General features: G+C 40.3%; 1 protein-coding gene across 2 annotated transcripts in view; it reads left to right on the top strand.

Annotated features, from left to right (window-relative positions):
* ADAMTSL1 (ADAMTS like 1) overlaps positions 1 to 24,073 on the top strand; it is a 413,510-nt gene that overhangs the window by 379,725 nt on the left and 9,712 nt on the right. For both annotated transcript variants that reach the window (XM_090131351.1, XM_090131350.1), the window contains 4 exons: positions 5,277 to 5,456; positions 7,184 to 7,318; positions 18,530 to 18,730; positions 20,501 to 20,681. In XM_090131351.1, coding sequence (XP_089987477.1) covers positions 5,277 to 5,456; positions 7,184 to 7,318; positions 18,530 to 18,730; positions 20,501 to 20,681 — 697 coding nt within the window. The remainder of the gene's footprint in view (positions 1 to 5,276; positions 5,457 to 7,183; positions 7,319 to 18,529; positions 18,731 to 20,500; positions 20,682 to 24,073) is intronic.

Raw genomic sequence — 24,073 nt, 5'->3', positions numbered from 1 at the left:
TTCTTTACAGAGAGAGTGGTGAGGTGTTGGAACAGGCTGCCCAGAGAGGTTGTAGATGCCCCATCCCTGGAGGTGTTCAAGGCCAGATTAGATGGGGCCTTGGGCAGCCTGGTCTAGCATTAAATGTGGAGGTTGGTGGCCCTGCATGAGGCAGGGGGGTTGGAGATTCATGGTCCTTGAGGTCCCTTCCAACCCTGGCCATTCTGTGATTCTGTGATTCTTTGCACTTTCTGCTTACTTTACAGAGTGGTTGTGAGTTTTCCTTCTTCAGGTGCTGCCAAAAACACCATTACCCACATTCTTATGTCCAAGGAGTGTCTGAGAATCCCTTCTTCAGCAAAGTATGCATGATAACTGTGCAAGCAGTCTAGGTCTCGAAGCGTTCATTTCTTTCAGTGATGAAATAAAAGTACAGGATCATTTTTCCAATGCGGGAGATCTGCTTGATCAGCCCTGCGGAGAAGAACTTGGGGGTCCTGGTGGACGAGAAGCTGGACATGAGCCAGCAGTGTGTGCTTGCAGCCTGAAGGCCAAGTGTGGTTTTGGCTGCATTAAAAAAGAGATGGCCAGCAGGGAGAGGGAGCTGATTGTCCCCATCTACTCAGCTCTCATGAGGCCCCATCTAGAGTACTGCATCCGGCCTGGGGCCCCCAGCACAAGAAAGACATGGAGCTTTTGGAACGGATCTAGAGGAGGGCCACTGAGATGATCAGGAGAGCTGGAGCACCTCTCCTATGAAGAAAGGTTGAGGGAACTGGGATTGTTTAGCCTGGAGAAGAGAAGGCTCCAGGGAGACCTCACTGTGACCTTCCAGTACTTGAAGGGAGGGCATAAACAGGAGGGGGGACGGCTGCTTACGAGCGTGGATAGTGATAGGACAAGGGGGAATGCTTTTAATCTGAGACAGGGGAGATTTAGTTCACATATTAGGAGGAAGTTTTTCAGCCAGAGGGTGGTGACACACTGGAACAGGTTGCCCAAGGAGGTTGTGGATGCCCCATCCCTGGAGGCATTCAAGGCCAGGCTGGATGTGGCTCTGGGCAGCCTGGTCTGGTGGTTGGTGACCCTGCACATAGCAGGGGGGTTGAAACTGGATGATCATTGTGATCCTTTTCAACCCAGCCTATTCTGTGTCTCTTTTATTCTATTATTCTGTTATTTTAAGTTTAATGTTTTTTCTTGCCATCTCTGCATGGCCACTTGCACTGACAATGAGCATTACCAGAGTGCAGGGAAAAATTTTGTATTGCTCTTTAACTTCTTATGAATGGCATACGCATTGTTAAAATCTATGTTCTGGACTGAGATCTAGATATTAGTTGTAAATCAAGAGAAAGAAAAATTATCAGATTAGTTTGCCTCTGATCTGAATTATCTTGGACTTAAACTCTTTTCTCGTTATATAAGGAAAATGGTGTGGTTTTCTCCAAGCTTGAAAAATCAGTCTTGTTGTATTTATCATGATTTTGCCTCTTCACCTATGGAGGCGAAATGTTATTTTTAAGACATAACTCAGTGGTATCTTGAGGTCCCTTCTAATTCCTGCTATTCTGTTGAAAATGATTGTGGTAAAGCTCAGACTTCTCCAAAACTCAGGCTCTAACAGTGCACCCATCAGAGTTGTCATCACAGGCAACTCTGCAGCTGCCTGACCTCCAGCTTTAGAATTTTCCCTAGTTTTCATAAAGCAACTGTGTTACTGGAGTAATTCAAATGCAATAGTCAGTCTTTCTTCCATATAGGATGCAGGAGCAATTTGGATCATACCAGTGTCATTAGGAAGCTTTTTGTTGACTTCAACACTTAAGGCATGGAAATTCTCACTTGGATACCAGAAACTTCAATCAGCCAGGCCCTAGTTGTTATTGACAGTGGAATTAGATGTGAAAAGAGAATTCTGTTTAAAAAAATCTTATTCTTAGAGCATTTCTCCATGGTATCCTTCAAGCTATAAAACTTCTAATAGAGGCACAAATCTGTAAAGTGTCATGTATCATTAGCTTTGTTGAGTCAGAACAGATTTTCAAGAGTGATTTAAAATCCTTCTCTGTGTATCCTTCAGGTTTTTCATCTCTCCTATTTCTTCTCTGTTTCATCTATATGCTGGAAGCTGTATTTTTCCAGTTCTTTCCTTGCTTTATGGTCCATATTTGTTCCTCAACTGTGCTAGAATCTAATATATGTCATAATGCTGTTGCAGGAAGTTATCACTGCTAGATCCGTGTGTCATTATTCCTTTCCCCAGAAGGTCATGTTTTAATAGAATCATCCTGATTGATAAGGATGTTTCTACTTGATGCATACTCCAGGTAGCCCTTGCTGTGCTGTATGTGTGTATAGTGATGGAAGGAAAAGCTGAAGAAAAATAAATATTGAGAAATTATTAACTGTGTAATATCTTACTTGCCCAGCAAAGTGAGGCTTGTTTCCATCTGGCATCTCTCAGGCTTTCAGTCTCTGTGATTATTTCTGCAAAGCAGATGCACTCAGCCTTCTGTCCTCTCTTGTTTACCATTACCCAACATAAATGATTGAAATGCTCTTGCTACCCCTTGTGGCAATGCACTGTAAAAACGTATTTACTTGTGCCTTTGCTGGCTGCCTCCAATTCTTGTCTTGAAATAGTTGAGGCTTATATGTTATCAGAGATGGAAGCACAATGGAAAATGAGTCTGCTGCTCCCTTATATTCTTTAAACCACACTGTAGGAAGATGGTACAGGTTGATTTCAAGTCATCTTTGTTTAGCATAGGAGCTTCACTTTAAAGACAGAGGAAGAAAACTCTTTGGCAGTCAGAGAAGGGTTATTTTAGAGGTGATAGACATCATGTAAGTATACTGCATCTTTCATAAACTGGACAAAAATACATTGGCCTTTACTCTTAACCCCTTATTGGTTCTTCTAGAGTAGTAAATACAAGAAGAACCTGCCTTTCTGTATTAAGATTATCTGAGCGGCTGTCTCTCAGATTAATTTTTCTGTCTCTCTGACTTGATTTATTTACTTTAAGTCTCTGATCCTGAGGACTGTTCTCTTGAGTTTTCATTGTCCCTTTCCCTCCTACTTTACACCTCGCAGCACTCTTCATCCCCCTTGTTTTTCCACTGTTTCCACTTACTTTCCTTTATTTTCAAGCACATAAAATCTTTCCCCAAATCTTCAAGTTGGAAAAAAAGAAAAGCTCTGGGTTGAACTGAAGAAATCTAAGTTTTATAAACCTGGTACTGATTCATTATACTTCTGTGCCAAAGTTTGTCAACAGTTATAATATGAAACTTTGCACCATAACAAGTTCAAATTGCGAGAAAGAGTGATTCATCCCTTCTCTAGTGTGGCACTGTGAGGAGGAGTGCTGGGATATGAGTGTTTTTCCAACTCAGGCTGCAGAACTGGAAGAGTTTCCATTTTCTTTTCTTGTCTCTCTAGAACACACCTCTTAAACTTCCTTTGCATGCAGTGGAAACGCAATAAACACATGGGCTTGAAAAAAACTCAAGGTTTGGTGTTGTTTGCTATCTAGCAGTTGTCTGAACTCTCCTGAGAACTCTGCCTGGATGCTCTGGAATAAATCAGAGCATGATTTTAAGTGGTGGTCGGCCCACCCATGCCACATAGGTCAAAGAGTAGCAACCAGATGGAGAGCTGTGTTCTGGTCCTTTCCCAGCTGAGAGTTCAGAAACAGGCCAACAGACCAGCCTTTTTAAAAAGTTGTATTACAGAACCATAAACAAGGGTAAGCATTTGGAAAACCGCATCACAGACAGAAATGATTAATACCTTTGAAGAGTCCGGATTGGTTTGTGTTATGCACCCTCAGACAAAGGTGAGAAAAATTCTGCAGTTTTTTACAACTTATTTCCTGCTACTTTCTGAATGTGGATGAGACTCTCTGCCCTTCAGACCTTCCTGACTACCAAGCTCAGATGTACTCATTCCAGATGTCTTGGCAGAGTCCACAGGTAATTCTGGGAGAGGTGGAAAAAAGGCCGGAATGCTTTGATGTGGAAGAACAGGGAAAAACCTCTCTTTCCCACTTCCATCTGCACATGCTTAGTGAGGAACCTCCAATCATCCAGTCACTACAAATGCAGACAAATGGGTGTCATTCATAGTGAGCACAGACAAAAGTATTTCTGGTGCCAGACCCAGTGCCAGAGCCACAGAAGTGACAAAGAGATTGGCTTTTGATTAGTGATGTGGATGTACAACCAGTAAGATACTGACAGTGCACAGAAGAATGTGTTGCTGTAAATAAGGCAGGAAAAGATTTAGGTGGGCAACATATACTTAAGAATAGCTGCCTGTAAGTATGCCCTTACTCTACAGTAAACACGAAGAAACTACACATTCATGTAAAAGAGCTTAAGTGCCTCCTACTTATGGAAGATGCTGCAGATGGGAAGCTGCTCCAGCAGTTAATGCGGTTAGTTCCTCACAGCCATGGGTCCATAAAGTAAATGTTTCCTTCCAGGCACTACTCCACATATCTATCCCACCTACTAAAATTTCCAGTTCTGTTAATGTAAACCAGTTGTTTACACTGAATTGCCCAATCTAGTACGCATGTAGATTGAGGGAGTTATCCCTATACTGAGGAAATACTTTTCACTTCAAGATCAGCAGTCTTGCTAGCTTGTGTCAGAGTACTTTCCTCCAAAACGGTGCCCAATAGAGATGAGCCTTAGATCAAAGCACATTAAAGAAAGCAATTTTTCCTGTAGTGGGTTATGAATCTGCAAAAATTTGTTGTCTGGACACTCCTGGCTAGACAAGTGAAACTGTATTTCTGAAGATGTAAATGCTAATTGTTTGCCTTAGTTCAGAAAGGAAGATTGGAAGAATTCATAGAAGAGCAATCTATGGAGGGTTCCTAAATGCACAGAAATGCCTTCTGGCTGAGGAAGTTCCTAAGCTGAAAGTAGCTGGAGGCTGGAAGAGCAATAGCAGGAAGCATACTTGTCCTCCTCTTAGTCTTCCTGAGGCACTAGCTTATGTCTGCTGTTGGAGACAAGATGCTAGGCTAGATACTAGGCTTTGTTATCATCCAATACTGACTTGCTTTTAAGAGTGATGAGTTCAGAGTTTACTTTTACAACTTTAGAGTATTAAAAATGAAGACAATGATAAAGTTGACTAGACAGTTTGGAGCTGCAAAAAATGTCAGTTGAAAGTCATGTTAAAAGCTTATTTTAATGGCTCTATCTTAAACATTTTGTCTGACACTTCAGCAACCTCTGTGTCTTATACGTGTTATGTGTTGTCAATGTTTTTCCAGGTGTTCCTGAAGCGGAAGTTACTTGGTTTAAAAATAAGGTCAAGCTGTCCCCTGCTCACCACCTGCACGATGGGTTGCTGCTAATTGCAAATGTTTCTCTGTCGGATCAGGGGTTATATTCCTGCAGGGCAGCCAATCTACGTGGGGAGGTAACTGAAAGCTCCCAGCTGTTGGTTCTTGGTAAGTACAGGGTATTTTGCTTGTGAAGCTATAGGAATATAGCTGATGGCCTAATTAGCCTTCAGAATTAATCAGAGGACGTGAAAAGAGGGAATGACATAGCAGCAAAGGACTACCCCTTCCAGGGCAGAGATATTCAGTTTCATTATTTCACACTTGATGGTGAAGAAAATGATTTATTAATTAAGTGATTCTCTTGAAATGAGAATGATGCGGCTTGTTTTGCTATGTTCTGCTTCAATGAGCAGCATTTCTTGTACATAGCTGTGTGGTACTGATCCATTTTATACCAAACAGGTGCATAAACACAGTGCACTTTTGAAAAGCACTTCCCAAGTTCAGTAAAGGATGAAGTTTACTTTTTCTTGAGTTTTAAATAACAAGCATAAAGCCATTCTTGGTGATTTGAAAAGACAATGTCAGCTGTGAAGTATGGGTAGATGTGTTATCTGGCGATAACTGAATGTGTGAGAAAGGGCTTTCTTTCCTAGTAACTCATCTCTGTCATCTCTCCCTGATGAATGATCCAACCAGACATGTAAATGCATACATTTGATGTACATTGCACATGTGAAGTAACAAACTCTGAAACCTACTCCATGCAACCAGTACAAAATCGTTAAGTACCCAGTGCAGCGCTTGTCTTTTGTGACTAGAGTGAGCATAGGTCCTGCAGATGAGGTAGCTTACAGTTTTAAGGTGAGTTTTCTGGCAGTTTCACAGGTAACTGTAAAACTCCTTTAATAGTATTCATAGGATTTCACTTTGAATCCAGACTGGCCTCTAGAAACTCAGTCTGAAAAATTCTGGAAAAAAAAAGATCAGCTAGGTTTCAGATTATAGATCAGAATTCCTATATGAATTAAATTAAATTCTTTTCTAATCTTTATAAATGCCATAGTTTTTAAAGATGCAAAGTTACTCTGAGTTATGCAACCTGCTTATGCTTTCAGGTAATTCATATTTTTAGTTTCTTGATGGAAAGAAATTGTTCAGACATCCACAACTCATCACTCTGATGTTGAATGTGCTCAGCAGCAGAAATCTTGCTCTGTTTGTGCTGTGGTCTTGTTGAAAAGCAGTGAGGCCATTATTCACTTAAATATTCTGTAACTTCTATGACAAAAAAAAATTGGGAATGGTAGGCAACACAGTCAATTTTTTAAATAGTGTTATAGCTACTGGAATGACAAAATCCTTCAATTCTCAGTGTAGAGTGATCTTCTTGAGCTCTTTGAGCTTTTAGTCCTTTGGAGCTCTGCCTAAGTATACCACAGGATTTGGCAGGGTTCTAACTGTATTTAATCAAGGCTTGATCCAGTTTGTAGCAGACATTAAAAAGTTTTGCACTGACTACCATGGACATTTATGTGGTTTCTATTGTGTATAAATTTGTTCTTTCTTCCAAGCTGCTGTATCTCCTGATACACTCATTACATTTGAAAAAGTACAGTCAAACAGAATGCAATGGTAGCCTTTAGACAGATTTTTCTCTTGTTTTGTAGTCATATGGATCAAGATGCTGTTTTAATACTTTCTCTTGTGTTTTATCTAATATCAGGTAAAGCACGCATTTAGTAGTTGCCCAAAGTTGCTTTTTGCTATTTGAAATTATGTTGCAGCATGGCCACTAGCACAGCAGTCTGTAGTGGTGGTTTTTCTTATGTCCTTAAGATGTTTTCTGCTATGGTGTTGCTCATCACTTCAGTATCCTAATCTGTTACCAGAGCCTCCACGACCCCTTCCTTACCTAGAAAATTTGACAGCAGTGCTTTCCAGCATTGGGACCAACCCTCCTTCAGTGCTGACCTCTCCTTCAGGAACAAAAATGACTATCAGTCCAGGGAGCTCTGCTCTAATAGGTAAGCTTTATGATTTGTTTGTTTGTTTGTTTGTTTTTAGATTAAAGAAGTCCTTTTATGTTACAGGGTTAGATTATTTTTGCAGCCTGCTGGCTGTCTGGCCATGGAGTCCATTGGCAGTCATAATCATTGCCAACTTGTTTCAGAACTCAGAAAGTCTTTGTTTGAAATTCATTTAAAAATGGCAGTACTCTTATTAGTGTTATCCCCCAAAGCTGCCTGCAGAATAGGGTCTCCACTGTGCCACACTTAATAACATTCTGTAAGAAGAATCTGATATGAGGGGCTGGCAATCTTGTTCAACACAGGACGTGGAAAACTGATGTATCAGTTGATCTAAGAGAATAAATATTTGTGGTTCTACTTTTCCTTCTGCATCTGTGCACTGCTTTTTCAGTCTGTCTGCTATTCATACTCTGTATTATTGTATGTCCTTCTTCTCCAGAGCATTATCTGGAGCTTTGCCTTTGTTTTTTCTCTTACAAATTCTCTTTTACATCCTGTTCGTTTTATTCTTCTTTGTTATACCACCTAACCCATGTGTGCACAGAGCCATATAAGGAGGTAATCCCTGGCAAAATGTTTTTCTTGCTTTCTCCATTTTATTCTGCCTTCCGCATGGCTTTCTCATCCCTGTCTCCATGATAAGTGCAGTAAACTCTTTTCATATCAATGGACACAGTTTGTTTGCAAAGAGAATCTTATTCTCTTTTAAAGTTCAGAGCATGTTTATTTTAAAATTTATTTTCTTCCACTGATCTTCAGCCCCTGCTGTCAGACAAGCAAAGAGCTTCTCCAATAGTTTTGTTAATACATATTCTGAAATCATGTCAAATCCTGTGGTTTCAGTACAGTCTTATACTTTCTGAGATAAGAGTACAAGTCCTCCAGCAAAGGATCTGTAGCTGACTTCAGTGTTTAGAGCTCTGGTATCTGTACCTTCCCAACCATCTTAACTAACATTTAGTAGCAATTTTAAGTAGAGGCTTTCTATTTATGTTTTCAGTTTTGTAGTGTTTACTGCTGATATCTGCATACATTTGCAATAGCATTTAGTGTACAGCTCTGGATTACATTTCTACATGTCCAAAGACTGCAGCAAAATAGTCCTTATTGGGAAGAATATCTGAAGTTATTAGCATTGAATAAAGCAGTTTGAGTAAGCTTTATTTTATTTGTTATTTTAAAACCGGGTCCTACTCCCGTTTCATCCATTCCCTCTCATGTTTGCAGAGAAATCTTCAATAGTTGTAGGGATTTTTCACTGTTTGAAAGCTGTGCTTGAACTGCCAATGGTGTTCTGCACTGCCTGTACATAACCTTTACATTTGTCCATGTTGCCGGGTACCCTGCCCTTCTGCTTCAGAGGCAAAAGACTCCATGAATCTTAATAGCAAGATAGCTAGCTAATTTCCTTCTCGATGCATATCTCTCACCTTCATTAGAGTTTTACTGAGCTGAATTTAAGGTCTATATTATTAAAACCTGGTGAAAGTTCCTGAGAGATTTATTCTGTTGAAAAACTCAGCATGGAGTGGGCTATCCAATCAGTTAGAAAGCTACAGACTAGTGCCAAGTTATATCATCAAAACAAGGCTATGTCTGAAGAGGCCAGCCCTTCATTTCCATTTACTAGAAGGGTACGCTCACCTTCACTTGTCTCTTCTGCCCAATGTATCTAAAGAATCTCATCTTGTTGTTTTTCACATCTCTTGCCAAGTTCAATTCTAGCTGCACCTTGGCTTTCCTGACTCCATCCCTGCCTACCCAGACTGCATCCCTGTGTTGTTCCTAGGCCAACAATCCCCACTTCCACTGCTAATACTTTTCCTTTTTATCTCTCAATCAGACAGCAGATCCATGCAAAGACATGCTGGTTTCTGCCTCCTGTGCCTGATTTGTTATTCTGGGGGATGGGGAGTTCTTGCACTCTCAGAAAGACATCCTTAAAGTGCTGCCAGCTCTATTCTGTTCCTTTGTCCCAAAGGACAGTTTCCCAGGAGATCTCTTCTAACAATTCCTTAAAAAGTAATTTTTAAAAAGAGTCCTGTCTCCACTCTTTGCCCAGCTCACATTCCTCAAGATCACAAACTCAACCAGGCTGCCTCCAATCTTAACTTCTTTTATAATCTCTTCCAAACTGGTGTGCGCCAGGTCCACCAGTGCTTCACCTCTATTGGGTCTGTCCAAAATGGACAACAGGAGTCTCAAGGACTATTTACAGCTTGCCATATTGTTTTCCCAGCAAGTGTCCAGGTGGTTGAAATCTCCCATCATGCCCGAGAGCATGATGCCTCTTGCAGCTGAAGCAAGAAGGCTTCATCAACAGGCTCCCCTTTATCAGGCTGCCTGTAGTAGACTCCGACCACTAGCTGTCCTTTTTTGGTCCTGTCCCCTAATTTTAACACACAAGCTTTCTATCTGTTCATGGCTGTTTCTCAGGGGCAGTTCTTCCAAGCCTATCCACTTCTTAACATAAAGGGCAACTCCCCCACCTCTCCTGCCTCGCATATCTCACCTATAAAGGTCACAGCCCTCAGTCATGGTATTCCAGTTATGCAAATCATGCCACCATGTTTACATGACAGCAATAAGACTGTAGTTCTCCAATTGTACCATGGTTTCCAATTTCCCATGCTGCATGCATTGGTACAGAGGCACTTCAGCTGGGCTTTTGGCAGCATTACTGTCTTTGAGAAGCCCTCCCAGAATCCTCTGGAAAAAATCTGGGGTTTTCCACCACTGCATCCTAAAACAACAGTGTTCCCCAACTCTCCTCTGTTACTCAGCAGTACATCCCCTTCCTCTGTCAGATCTATTTTAAAGCCGTGGTAATGAGCCCTGATAGCTTGCTGCCCAGTACATTCATCATAAGATGCAGAATGTTGAGGGCCTCTGCTTGCACCTTGTTCCTCTAACTTAGCAATGCTATCCTACACCTTGTCATGGGCAGAATTGCTATCACCCCTTCCCCTCTTTAAGCACTGTCAATGAGCCCAGACAGCTCCTGGGCCAGAATTCTTTTCCACCTATGGCCTTGGTGGATCCCATCAGCAGCCATCAGCCCAGGAGCTGAGTAAATTGCCCCACAGTTGAAAAAGCCAAGATTGCTGCGGAGGCATCAGTCTCTCAGCCACGTATTTATCAGATGGGTTTTCCTGGTCCTCTCAGTATCCTTCCCTGCCACTGAAGGGACAGAGTAAAATACAACTTGTACTCCCTCTCCATCCACCAACTGCTCAATCTCATGAAGTCCTCTGTGATAGCCCTCAGTCTTCTCTCAGTGACTTCATTGCTGCCACCCTGAACAGGTGGGTTCAGTAAGGGACAAGAATCAGAGGGGCAAACCAAACTAAGGAGTCTCCTGGTAACGTCCCTCACCCAGGCATCAGGGAGGCAGCGCTCTTCCCTACAGGTAGAGTCTGACCAGCATGTAGGGGCCCTCTGTTCCTCTCAGAAGGAGTTTCCCTTCTTTCCTTTTTGACAGAGGCAGTCTTGAGGACGGGAGATGACTGCCTCATCCTAGATAATCTCCTGGCTGGATCTTCCACCACATCCTCATTTACTTGGCCCTTGAGTTCCAGAGCCCCACATGTATGGGCTCCTGAAAAGGCAAAGTAGGCAGGAAGGCATGTCACCTGTGATGACAAGATGCTACCATTATGTAAACTCTTAGCCTTTGTTCTGTTTTTATTCTTTGGATAAAATGAATGTGTTGCCAGTCTTAGTACACAATGGCTATTCTAATGAGTATGAGGATGTGACTGAACCTGCAAGAAAAAGCCAAGACATTTAATTGAGAAACAGCTTTTAATCCCTTTTTTTGCCTAGGTTCCTTGGAATCTGAGCTGTACTTTTTACCTCTGAACAGAAGCAGTAACATTTCTCTACCTTACAGAGACAATAGGATGGTGAAAACACCAAAAGATAACTGATCCTGTCAGCTCTTCCAATACTGGGAATGTATAGTTTTCATATTCCCCATGTTGTCATCCACAGCATATTTTTCTAGGATAAACTGTATCTGTCCAAACTTGTGTATTGGAAAAAATTTAAGTCCCTATAGTTAGGAGATATTTAAAATAACAGTGAAGTTGGATGATAAAGTGTACTTTTTTTATGAACCAAAAAGTATAATCAACTGTAAAAAAGGAAATACTTTTATTCGTTGTGTTCTCCTTGGTGACTTACATACCAAATCTGCTCAATGCACAAATCAGAACACAGCTTTACTAACTGCCAACACTGCAAATACAATCTTGAAAAGCAGATTTTTTTCTGGTTTTATGCATTATCCCCAGTGACCAGACAGTTAACTGTTATTACACTGCTGTTTTAGAAGGCAGAAAAGCTGGACTACAATTCTTGTCTTGCAGATATCTACACTACTTAGCAGCGAAGCTATTCTTAAAACAAAAGCTACCTTTTACATAAAAATACAGAGGATTCCAGTCACTAGGGACAGTATTTCCTTCTCATTTTCCTTTTCCAACAATAGTTTATTTCTCCTATTTTCTAGCAGTATCACTTAAAAGCTCATAAAAGGCCCCAGAAAGCAGAAAAATTTAGTAGCCATCTTACTTTCAACTGCCAGATTTTTATTATGAATGAATGGCTTACTCTGAAAGGATCAACTGCATTAGAGATAAGGCATGAAGTTCAAAAGGGTTTTCAGTCTAGTCCTCTAGATTCTGTGCTGAACAGAAGAATTGACTTAAAGCAGGTACATGTGGCCTGAAAAGAATATAAGGATGTTGTCCATACATGCAGAAATGAGATCAGAAAAGCCAAAGCACAGATGGAAGGGCAACTTGGAAAGGAATGTGAAAAAGAACAATAGGGGGTTCTACAGGTACGTTGGTCAGAAGAAAAAGGCAAAAGAGAGTGAACCCTGTCCAATAAATTACAAGTGAGAACTGGCAACAACAGATATAGAGAAGGCTAAGGTACTCAACAAGTTCTTTGTCTCAGTCTTCACTGGCAGCCAGGCTTTCCACCTCTTACATCCCTGAACATCTGAGTAGGAGCTGGGTAAGCAAAATCATTCACACTGTAAGAGCAGAACAAGTCAGAGACCACTTCATAAAACTAAGCGTGTCTTGGGGCTAAACTAAATGTCTGTGGGGCCTGATGACGTGCATCCCCAGGTCCCAAAGGAATTGGCTGGTGTGGTTGCTGAGACACTCTCCATTGTATTCAAACATCATAGCTGTCAGGCAAAGTCCCTTGTGTCTAAGAAAAGGGAAACATCACTCCCATTTTGAAGAAAGGGAGTAAGGAAGACACAGGGATCTATAGGTGGGTGACCTGGGAAGAGCATGGAACAGATCCTTCAGGAAGGTATTCTAATGTACATGTGTAAGGTGACAAGGTGATCTGAGACAACCAGCACTACTTCACTGAGGGCAGATCATGCCTGATCAATCTTGTGGCTTTTTATGATGGAGTGATAGTAGCATGCAGGCTCTTGTTTGTAGCTGGAGAAAATTCATAGCTAATTGTACTGACTATGTAGACAGATAGTTTTTTGTACCTGAGAATGTACTGTGTCAAATTGTGTTCTTGTTCTTTTTGAACCTGCTGTAGTTTCATGGAAATAAATTGGAGGCATTCAGAGTGACCTACGAATGATCCTATGATTTCGATTCTTTTGTCAGTGAACTGCTGTGCAGCTGGCTACTTTAGAAGAAGGAACAGCTGAAATAGTGCCACATTCACAGCCAAACTCTTACTACAGAGACAAAAATGTTAGTGCTGTTATTTACTACTGTGTGTTTTGCTCTTGAGCCATAACATCTGTAAACATAACACTGATTTTTATTCAAAATCAGTTTGAAAAGCAGTAAGTTAAGCAGATGAACGTTAACTGATCTCACCAGTATGAATCTCCTGCAATATTTTATTTTGCTTTACTCAAGCAAGAATATCTGTTTGAAACATAAGTAATTTTTCTGTGCTCCTTTTTCTCCATCCTCTCCCTACCTTGAACCTGTTCTAAATTTTCCTAGGTTTTTGGAATTACTGCTACAGGTGGAAATTGTATGTAGTAATCCAAAATAAGTTACAATCTGCATAAAATGTCAGTAAATAGAAAACCAATGTTTGTGCTCCCCTAAGGAAAGAGGCAGCTGCAGATGTTGTACAATAAGAGTCAGATAAAATTATTACTATCTATGAAGTTATTATGCCACAACATTATTTTTCCCTCCTCGTCTCCCTCTGTAATAAAGTGGATGTCGTGTTTGAAAAGTGATTCTAATGCTACAGGATATTTTTCAGGGGAAGCTGTAGTTTACATTAATCAGATTTCCAGTGTGCTGAAGTACCACATATATCCATAGAATAATTTGCCCAGTTAATTTTGTTTTCCACCCCCTTCCATTTTTGCATCCGTGGAAACATTGCTTCATTACACTGTGAAAATTCCTGGGTAGGTTACATGTATATAAAGGTAATAATGAAAATGCTGCTTTCTGTGTAGCAGTCTTCCCTGCACCTACCCTGTCCTCCACCTCCTCTGCTCTGTGCTTATTACTTTCCTTGCAAAACAGGAAGTTTCCTGAGCTTCTGAAATCTCAGGATGCGCAAGTTATCAGCTCAATAAAATAGACCTTTGCAGCTTGGACTGGTAACTGTGTTATGCTGTCTCCTTGATGGATTCTTTGTGCTACACTGCTGTTTCTCGGTACACATTCCATGTGACTGTTTTAAATGTCCTTTTTCTCCTGCAATTGTAGTTGTGCAGTTAGCCTGGAGCAGTACCAGTAGTGGATAATTTAATCTGAAGTATATCCCTTTTCAGTTGAATAGACCCATCAGTTAGCTGAGGAGGCCACGTCTGCAGTCTGTGTCCATTCTCATAGGTTTTCTTTCATCATTTACCTTTTCTAATTTTTTTTTCACCCGAATCCTTAGTGCTACAAGATTCTTAGTGAGTACAATTCCTCTTTTCAGAGCTTTTTAGAAAACAAGCTGTTTTACTAGAGCTTGAAAACTCTTTTGCTTTTTTAATGGACCCACCGTGTAGTTGTATATTTGGGAATATTTTTACAACTTCTCTTGGGTTGGGAATGGGCCTAGCTCAACTTCTATTGAATACAGTGTAAATTTACAATGCTATGTAAACGATATCTAATAACAGCAACATGTGTGGCACCGGGTAACTAATTTAGATGTTTTGAAAACAGTATAAAAGCCATGTCAAATGTTTAATGTAGTAAGATTCAATTGCTCCTTTGGAGCGCTAGATGGTTATTTAAAATACCTTATTTTATTTTTTTTTTTTAATGCTACTGTCATCAGTTGAATTGGCTTATTTCTAAATACATGCCTTTCCTTATAACATATAAGTTAATGTCATTTCTCTGTCTTTGTTAAAAACTAGAGTTATGTTTGTATTAACATTAATCCTTTTTTGGGTGATTTCTAGGATCACATTACCCTTTGTGAGTTTTATTTTACCCAGTGTATGAAAGCACTGAGAAGTAAAGTAATATGCATAAAACCTGAGTAAACAATGTCAGTTAAAATTTACATTGTCTACTATTGGGGAAAATCTTTACCCTTTAAGAAAAATTGCAAAGGTTTATCTCTTAATTTTGCTACTTCAACAAATCAGGTTTTGCATAGGTATTTGAAGACTTTCAGACATGATCTTACCTTACCTGTGTTTGCTTCATTAGCATTTTTTAAGGTTCATAGAATCAGGGAATGTCCCAGGCTGGAAGGAACCCACAGGGATCATTCAGTCCAACTCTGGCTCCACACAGGACCACCCAAACTGAGACTGTATGTCTGAAAGCATTGTCCAAATGCTCCCTGAACTCCAGCAACTCTGTGCTGTGACCACTGCCCTTTGGAGCCTATTCACCTTCGAGTGAAGAACCTTCTAATGACTCCTGTCAAATTTTGTCCTATATGCTAGGTACAAAAAGGAATTAAATTTAGATTTAGTGGTTTAAATTTAGGTTTAATACCTTAGGTTTAATATGCATTTCTCATTTTAGTCACCCAAGTTAAATCAAGTATGACTTTTATCATTGAATCAAATTATTCCAAAGTAATGCAGATTAAACATCTCAAGTTGCACGGAGAGTTCACCATGAAGAGCAAGAGTATAAAACTGGACTTTAATGTACAACCATGTATTGAATGTTAATACTGATGAATTCAGACTGCATGTTACAGTGTGTGTTCATGTCTGGGTTCTCCTAACTAAGCCTATCTCTTAAGTAGGAAATAATCAGAGCTCAGACTGCAGGTCTATTTTGTTTAAAGAAATTTCAAATTTCAAAGAATATTCCTCATCCCAAGTCTTCACTCAGAATCCATCTTTAACAAATATTGGAAGGACTGTGATTGATGAGCAGTTTAGTAGTAAAATAGAGAACTATTTGTCAAAAGACAAGTACAAACATGTGCGAATAAATATTAAGGATTTCAAGGATTTTGAAACAGTTCTGTATTCTTTTTCCTTCTGTTACAAACTGTGTTTAGTAACTGCATTATTTATTTGACACTTTCACCATTGCTTCCATTCAATTCTGCTGACTTAAGTTAGCAGGCTTATAGAAGGAATTCTAGAGTCAGTAGCATTAACATATGCATAGTTCTGTAATCTAAGTCTGCAAATGAAAAATGAGTGTGTACGTGCTACAGATTTTGTTCACTTAGCATTAGCAAAGTACCCCCAAAATCTTTCTATGACTACAGTCATACAGTGAGCATTGCAGAGATATAACAGGGTCTTGAATTTCATCTGCACTGTGCATTTACTGTTTCCTCTCAATAAATGATTTGCAGTGTTGTGAAATGTTCTTCCTTTCCCAAATATTCTCCTGTTATCCTCGAAATAATAACACTTTTCCAACTAAATGATGTAATTCGTATTAGATTTCTGTTTTTTTTTTCTCCAGCTTTTGCACATTTATGACTGCTTCATCCTGGCTTTGAATTAGTTCAGAGTCATGGAAGACTTTGAAAGGGAGGCTGAAGGCAGTATTTTCTTTCTTTAAGAAGAGCTGAAGGAAAAGGTCCCTATCATGCCACAAGTTTTGCTGCTCAGAATTAGTCCTTCCAAATTTTTTCTCCCTACTTCGCAGAGGGTTCTGATGTACTAACAATCTGCAACAGTTGGTCTGTTTAGAAATAAAGCCAGTTTTTTTTCTCAGGCTGTTTGTTAAGCTTTGGAAGGAAAAAGCCATCAGTATTGACGGGGATGGGTGGGAATAGAGAATTAAGTGTTGTGAATAGGCATTAAATTGCATTAAAATTATTCCTGGGAAAGGGATATTAATGGAAGATTTTTTTTATTATACTCTTACTTGATATGCATAAAACATTATCCCATATCTTATGTGTCCATACATGTGGGAAACGTAGGAAATCTCGCTTGCAAAATGTGATTGATTCTTGTTCTGCATACAAAAATAAGGAATATCCATTACATATGAGTCTCACAGGTGTTAGTAAAGTTTCACTGTCAAGGAAAAAAATGTAATAATTATTCACTGGTGTAACATATTTAGACACTTTGTTAGTTTTTTCTTTTCCTTCCTCTCATATTATTGATTACTGGCTGTTGCTTTAGCTAGTATTGTCATATACTTATTATGAAGGAAGAAACAATATGAAAACAAGGGAAATAGTATCAGGAAGATTACACTGATCTGATTGGCAGTAACATTTTTAAAAGACAAACAGGCGTGAGCTACAACTAGTTGCATACTGAAGTTGATTTCAGTTGCTCTGCATTTAACATCAAATTGACCTTTCTGCTTTCTTCATTTATCCTATGTAGACTGTTTGCAAATGCCAACAGTAAAACTGAATTCACAGCAGCGCTGTGTCAGTTGTCATGGCTATGTGCTGACCTGTGGAAATCTCTGCAATTCTCTTAGAAGACAAGCAAGCTATAAAAAATTACAGTACCATAGGGAAAATCATACAGCCACTTATTGTTAAGCTTGTCCATTTCTTGAGTATTCCTTTATTTTCCTTTCCTTTTAACATAGGCAACCTTAAACAGTAAACCAGCTAGGCTGATACCTTTCACGTCACTCATTTTGTTAAGAATGAATATCTCCTGGAAGCTGGATGACTTGCTTTTCTGAACAATAGCAGGAAAAGGTTTAAGTACTCAGAAAGGACAAAAGGAATAAGGTAAAATGAAACATAACAGGAATAAATAGCTCACAGTAATAGGAAGAAGGAAGTCAGCAAAGAAAGCTGTGTCTTTGTGGTCAGGAAGTGCAGCATTAGGAAAAGAGCTGCCAAGGGTAAAACTGCATTAGACCTTGCCAAGGAAATTAAAACAAATAGCAAAGACTCATTATCCTTTTAAATAAGAAGAGAACAAGGCAAGAGAAGTGACCACTGTGAGCACTGAGCACTCTCTCCATCTTCCTTTTTCTTCTTTCATTTATTTTCTCTCTCTCTCTCTCTTTTTTTTTTTTTTTAAGATTTTGCTGCATTAATTAGTTCTTTGCCAGAGAAACATTGCCACTGTAACTGCACAGGCTACTGTGCGTATTATACACCTGCTGGAGACTCCTTGCCCTTGATAGTATGCATTTAATACAGAGTGAACAAGCCCCACACAGCAGTTTATCTGGCCAGCACCCTCCCTTACTGTGGATGCAGACTAGGAGTGCCAGCAAGAGGGAAGAGAGCTAAGCTGCATATGGCTAATGTGCCAGTGGGAGATCCAGTACGGATCCTTCTGAGTGGAAGTCAGCCTAAGAAGTAGATCCAGGTATTATAGATGCTCCCTTTGCTTCTCAGCATGCAAACATCTGATTTTTAATTTATTACAATAAAAAGACAAGAAAAAAAGGTGGTTAAAATAGGTTTGCTGGAGAAGAAGTTCTATTTGAGATGCTTTTCAAACATACTTATAGAGCTTATGCTAAGTGTGCAGCCTCACTATCCCACTTTTCTCAATACTGCAATGAAGATGATCTAAAATAATGGAAGTCTTAGAAGGCTGGCTATAAATATTTCCAAACTGATCCACTATTTTCTGATTAGCTGACTTTTTGGAGGTGTTTTTTTTTTTTTTCCATCTGAAGAGAAGGAATATTATTCATGTTTTTCATTCTAAGAAAATGAGAATGAATTTGAATACAAGTGACTCCTCTATTTTGACCACTTCAAGTAATTTTGCAGTATGTTCAATCCTCAGTGGGGTTATGTCATGTTCTTTTATTTTAGGTTGTGCTGTGGATGGCCATCCAACTCCAAATATCACCTGGCTTTACTCTGGAAAGCCTCTCAGTCTGAGGCATCGCTTCCTAGCAGCAGGACAAATTCTTCAAATATACAACATCAGTGATGCTCCTGAAGGAGAATTCAGCTGCCTTGCTCAGAATGAGGCTGGTTCACTCTTACAAAAAACTTCCCTGGCAATACAAGGTAACTGTGCTTCTCCCCTGTGAAGCTTTTGACATTGACTTCCCTGCGTTGCCTTTCTTGTCCTAAATTTCTTGGCTCTGAAGCCAAGACTGTGATGCAAAGCAGGAAATTAATGTTTTGATATTCTACCACTATGGATATAAATTTGCAGGCCTAGCAAGAATCTTGCAGCATCTTAGGTTTCACTTGCTGTGTCACTTTCCCAAAATGACAGTTGATACTTCTGGCCTGCTCAGCAAATAGCATGCTTTGCTGATTCAAGTTATACTCACGGCTGCTGCATTAACCTAAAATTCCAGACAGAGGTGTCACAGGTCAAACCTATAAGATTAGAAACCCCTCTGTTAATCTTCTAAAGTCAGCGTTACACAGTGCTCAAAAACCCTTTGCTTGTAAAACTGCTGTAAAAATAAACTGTGTTATTTTTACCCTAGAAATTAACTGAAGGTGACAAAGCCACTGAACTGAGCAGTGTGAATGGGTTGGAACAGAATATACATCTTTCATTTTTGCAGTTGACAGGAATGGAGTGGAGAAGAATTTAACTTTTCCTTAATTTTTACAATAAAACTTTTCAGAAGTGCTGCAAACCCCTTTTTTGCCGATGATCTCTGTGATTTGCCTGTTGAGATACACACTGTTGTAAGATAACACTATTAGCTGCAGCTAGCCATGACATCTCTAAGTATACAAATATAAATGATTAAGAATTAATCCTGTTAATTATTGCTGTGAAAGTATGCACACTGTATTTTTGAATATATGGATTTGAGTTTGAAAGTGTGCCTTACAGATGTTGAAGCAGATTAATATTATAAACCCACTTCCTTTCTTTTATTCTCCTACTTTGGGGTGATCCAGTCTTTCCAAAGGCAAGATCTAAGGACTTTCCAGGAGACTCACACAGTCCTTCACAGGGCATGTGAGAGCAAGGATGGGTCTTTTTAATGCTTGGCAGTATCTGCTGAAGGTGGATCTTCAGCTCCATCTCAGCCTCAAAGCTCTCACAGAATGAAAAGCAAGGTGGGATTGTGTCATCCTAACAGCCCTCATATTTTCCCATCACAGTTTTGATATTTGAGCTTAAACGTTTGTTTTTATTTTATTTTAACCAACCTTCTGAAAAGTCGTGAAAAGATGTAATGCCAGGAGGATTAATAACACCTTTTTCATGAACCAAATGTAAAATCTGGCTGAATATAATAGGAAGAGATCCCTAGGCACTCAAAAAACCAATTTAAGGGGGAAAAAAATTCTCATCATTTGCATTAGAGATGTGTACTGTATATACCAACTCTGAGAGTTTCTGCAGTGTCATGTTTGGCTGCATATCAGAAGCTTACATGTTTGCCAGTGTCATGGTGCCTGCTCTCATTTTCCCAATGGCTTACTGAAGTTCCTGAATCTATTCCACAGATAGCTAACAGATAGCTAATTACTCACCTAAGTTTGTATAAATACCAGGATTTGTAATGCCCCACATCCCTGTCATTTGGTATCACTGACTGCCCTGGAATTTCATTCACCTTCTATGTCTTGTGCTTCTGAACACAAAAAAAACAAGGGGGGATTTATTAGAAAATATGGTCAGTGCCTTACATTAGCTGGAATTCTGCTCCTTTCTCCATTGCCTGGTGTCTTTCAAGCATTGCTGCCCTGACGAGACACTGAGTCTAAACTTTTCATCCTGGAGATCAGCTCTCTCTTTTCTAAGGATTTCTCACTGGCAGTTTTTAAGTGTTAACATGACTCTCACTTGCTTTTTGACAGACTACCAGTGGTCAGTGGACAAGCTGATGGCTTGTTCTGCTTCCTGTGGCCACAAAGGAGTGCAGGTGCCCCAACTGAGGTGCTTACTGAATGGGACTGAAGTCAATATATCCAACTGCAAAGAGAAGCCCAAGCCAACCCTGCAGCCCATCGCATGCAATAGGAGAGACTGCCCTTCACGGTTTGCCTTTATTATACTAAAATGTCATAGATGTTTTCAACATGTACTTCAAGAATTTTTTGCAATGGACAGCATGCCCTTGTAGCCTTGCTGCTGCCTGTCTAGGACAAAGTCATGGCTGAAAGAGAATTTATGAGTGCTTAACATAGACATTGGGAATTTTTAGCAAGATTTGTGAAAAATGTTGACAGTACATTGTATATAAGGAGTGTTTACCCTTGTAGTAGTTCAGTTAGAAAAGAATGAAGAAGCTGTTGCCTCCTGTTTATTAGCAAAGGTCACAGTTTCATGGTACTTTTGAATCTTCTCTGATAGTCTGAATAGTCAAGAATGCTTTTCAGCATTTTTACACTAAGGTAGAAAACTGGATTTCCATCTCACTAGTCATTTAAACTTATAAGCTTCACTATCAGCTGATGTTACCTAGGCAGGAAGAGATGGGGAACAATGCCTTCTGCTTGTTGCAGTACTTCATGAAAGAAAAGACTTCACCCTAAATTGAGCCTTCAGACATTGCTGTATGTTGGAAAAAAGAGTGACATAGTATCTTTGTGTTTTAGTAACATAAATTAAATACTCTTCACTTAGCAATGACTAGAAAATGAACAGAAGAAAGTAAGCCTCAGAATTAATAATCTGGACAATTGGAAACAAATCTGGGCCTGGGTCCCATACCTGTCCTGTTGACCAATAAGAACATTAACAGGGACATACAGTGAGTCCTGCAGGATACTATTTGCTACCACTCTTTAGGTGGAGTAAAGTCAATAAACCATTACTCTATGAGCCTCATAATTCACTCCATGTTTTATTCAACTCACCCAGACTATTAACACTGCACCTCGGATGTTAGAATACTGAGGGAGACAGTCTCAAACACCTTGATGTGGGCTGGGTAAATGACTTCTACTGCCCTCTCCTTGTACTCAGGTCTGGTCATTCTTTCCCATAGTCAGTCAGGTACCTTTAGAATTTTCTTAGGGATCAAAGTAAAACCAACTAACTTCTAGTTCCTTTTATATCATCCTCATGGTAGTTTTTTGAAAATAAGGGAAACATTTGTCTTTCTACAATTGTCAGGACCTCTCCAATATCCATAACCTTTCAAAGGTTATAGTGAGCAGCCTTGTAGAAACATTGCCCTGCTCTCAGCATCCTCACCCATCTAGCCTTAACACATAGACTTGTACAGTCTGAGTTCTCTTGGGTAATTTCAGCCTTACCCTGTGTTAGATGTAAATTTTATGCCTGTTCTGAGCTCTGTACACAAGAACTGCAGGATCGTAAGATCACTCAAGAACTGCAGTATCGTAAGATTTTCCTGTCCCACATAGCTTCATAGAATCGTAGAATCACAACGTTGGAAATGACCTGTAAGATCATCCAGTCCAACCGTCTTCCCTATCACCATTGCTACCACAAACTAAACCATATCTCACAGCTCCTCATCCAGACGCCTCATGAACACTGCCAGGGATGGCGACTCCACCACCTCCCTGGGCAGCCATTCCAGTGCCTGACCACTCTCTGAGAGAGAGTTTTTCCTCATGTCTAAGCTAAACCTCCTCTGATACAACTTGCGGCCATTTCCCCAGGTCCTGTTCGTTGCCTGGGAGAAGAGGCCAAACCCCTCTTCACCACAACCTCCCTTCAGGAAGCTGTAGAGTGCAATGAGGTCTCCCCTGAGCCTCCTCTTCTCCAGACCAAACAATCCCAGCTCCCTCAGCCGCTCCTTGTAAGACTTGTGCTCCAGACCCCTCACCAGTTTCGTTGCCCTTCTCTGGACACGCTCCAGGGCCTCAATGTCTTTCTTGTAGAGAGGGGCCCAAAACTGAACACAGTACTCGAGGTGCGGCCTCACCAGTGCTGAGTACAGGGGGATGATCACCTCCCTGCTCCTGCTGGCCACTGTTTCTAATGCAGGCCAGGATGCCATTGGCCCTCTTGGCCACCTGGGCACACGTCGGCTGATGTTCAGCTGAGCATCAACCAACACCCCCAGGTCCCTTTCCTCTTCGCAATCATCCAGCCACTCAGCCCCAAGCCTATAACACTGCATGGGGTTGTTGTGGCCAAAATGCAGGACCCGGCACTTGGCTTTGTTGAACCTCATCCCATCCACCTCAGCCCAGCAATCCAGCTTATCTAGATCCCTCTGAAGGGCCTCCCTACCCTCAGGCAGATCCACATCACCTCCCAGCTTGGTGTCATCTGCAAACTTACTTCATACCACTGTATTCCAATAGCAAAACATGCAAAAAGCTAGACTTAGCAGCTCCTTTCAGCTCCTTTGGGGCTGTTATTTCCCCTGAGCTTCTGTGTTGCCTGAATGTCAAAACAAGCAGGACTGCAGCTGCAGCTATAAAGCTGAGAGTTCCCTTAGGACAGCGGAAATGTCTTTTGCAAGCAAATCCCATTGGACATGGTGGGCATGAAAGGGGTCAGACTGAGCTCTGCCTCCTTTTAGAGACATTGTTTCCTTGTAACCCACTGCCCATGTAATCCCTCACTTTTCAGTTACTTGTAAACACAGTGGAGTTACAACAGCTTGAAAGATTTTTGACTGTGTCAACATCTTTCCCCTCTTCTGCTGCATGCACCCCACAGAACACACTGACACTTTCCTCCTTTCACACCCTTTGGTGTAAAGAAGACTACATCCCAAGTGTCTGATGTGAAAGTCAGTTTAGTGCTCTACTCTCACCATGTTTAAGATGCCCAAGTTCTGCAAATCAGTGACTCCTTAGTTGAGATTTGTATAAGTGGGTTTTTTTTTAATTTTTCTGTTTTTTCTTTTTCTCCTCTCCCTGATTTTCACAGTGGACATATTGTGTTTGAGTAAACAAATACTTACAAAGTGGTCAGGATCTCAAGAGAAATTTAGTACAACTTCTCATTCAGCAGAGTTATTTGAAACTGGCATTTATATTAAAAAACAGTCTAGTCTGATGTCATGGAGGTGCTAAGCAACCTGATGAGAACTAAGCGGTCAGATTTACCAGTCTGGTTGTGTCTTGGGTATATGGCAAGATACTGTTTAATTACCTTTTCTATATATATTCCTACCCATTTTTGCAAGCAACTGTTTTTTGAGCTGCCAGCTGAGTCATAAGAAGGAAACCAAAAGAGATTTGATGAAATATAAAACACACTCATTAACAGCAGTTTGCGTTAGTGATGGCAGTAAATTCCATGGAAATAGTTTGTGTCCTTTTATACCTTTCCTGAACTGTAATGTGACCCATACTCCTGTCTCAGTTCCTGAGAAAATGTTGAGATGTATGCTTGGAAATTGAAGTTGATTGAAATGCAGAGCAGAGCTTTACAATAGAGGGATGGAAAAACTTCAATTTCAACCTCACTAAGCAACAAGAAAAAAGTAGTTGTGTCTT

The sequence above is a fragment of the Phasianus colchicus genome, chromosome Z (assembly GCF_987193195.1).
Source record: "Phasianus colchicus chromosome Z, bPhaCol1.hap1.1, whole genome shotgun sequence".
Lineage (NCBI taxonomy): Eukaryota > Metazoa > Chordata > Aves > Galliformes > Phasianidae > Phasianus > Phasianus colchicus.
This window is presented reverse-complemented; position numbering and strand designations above follow the sequence as displayed.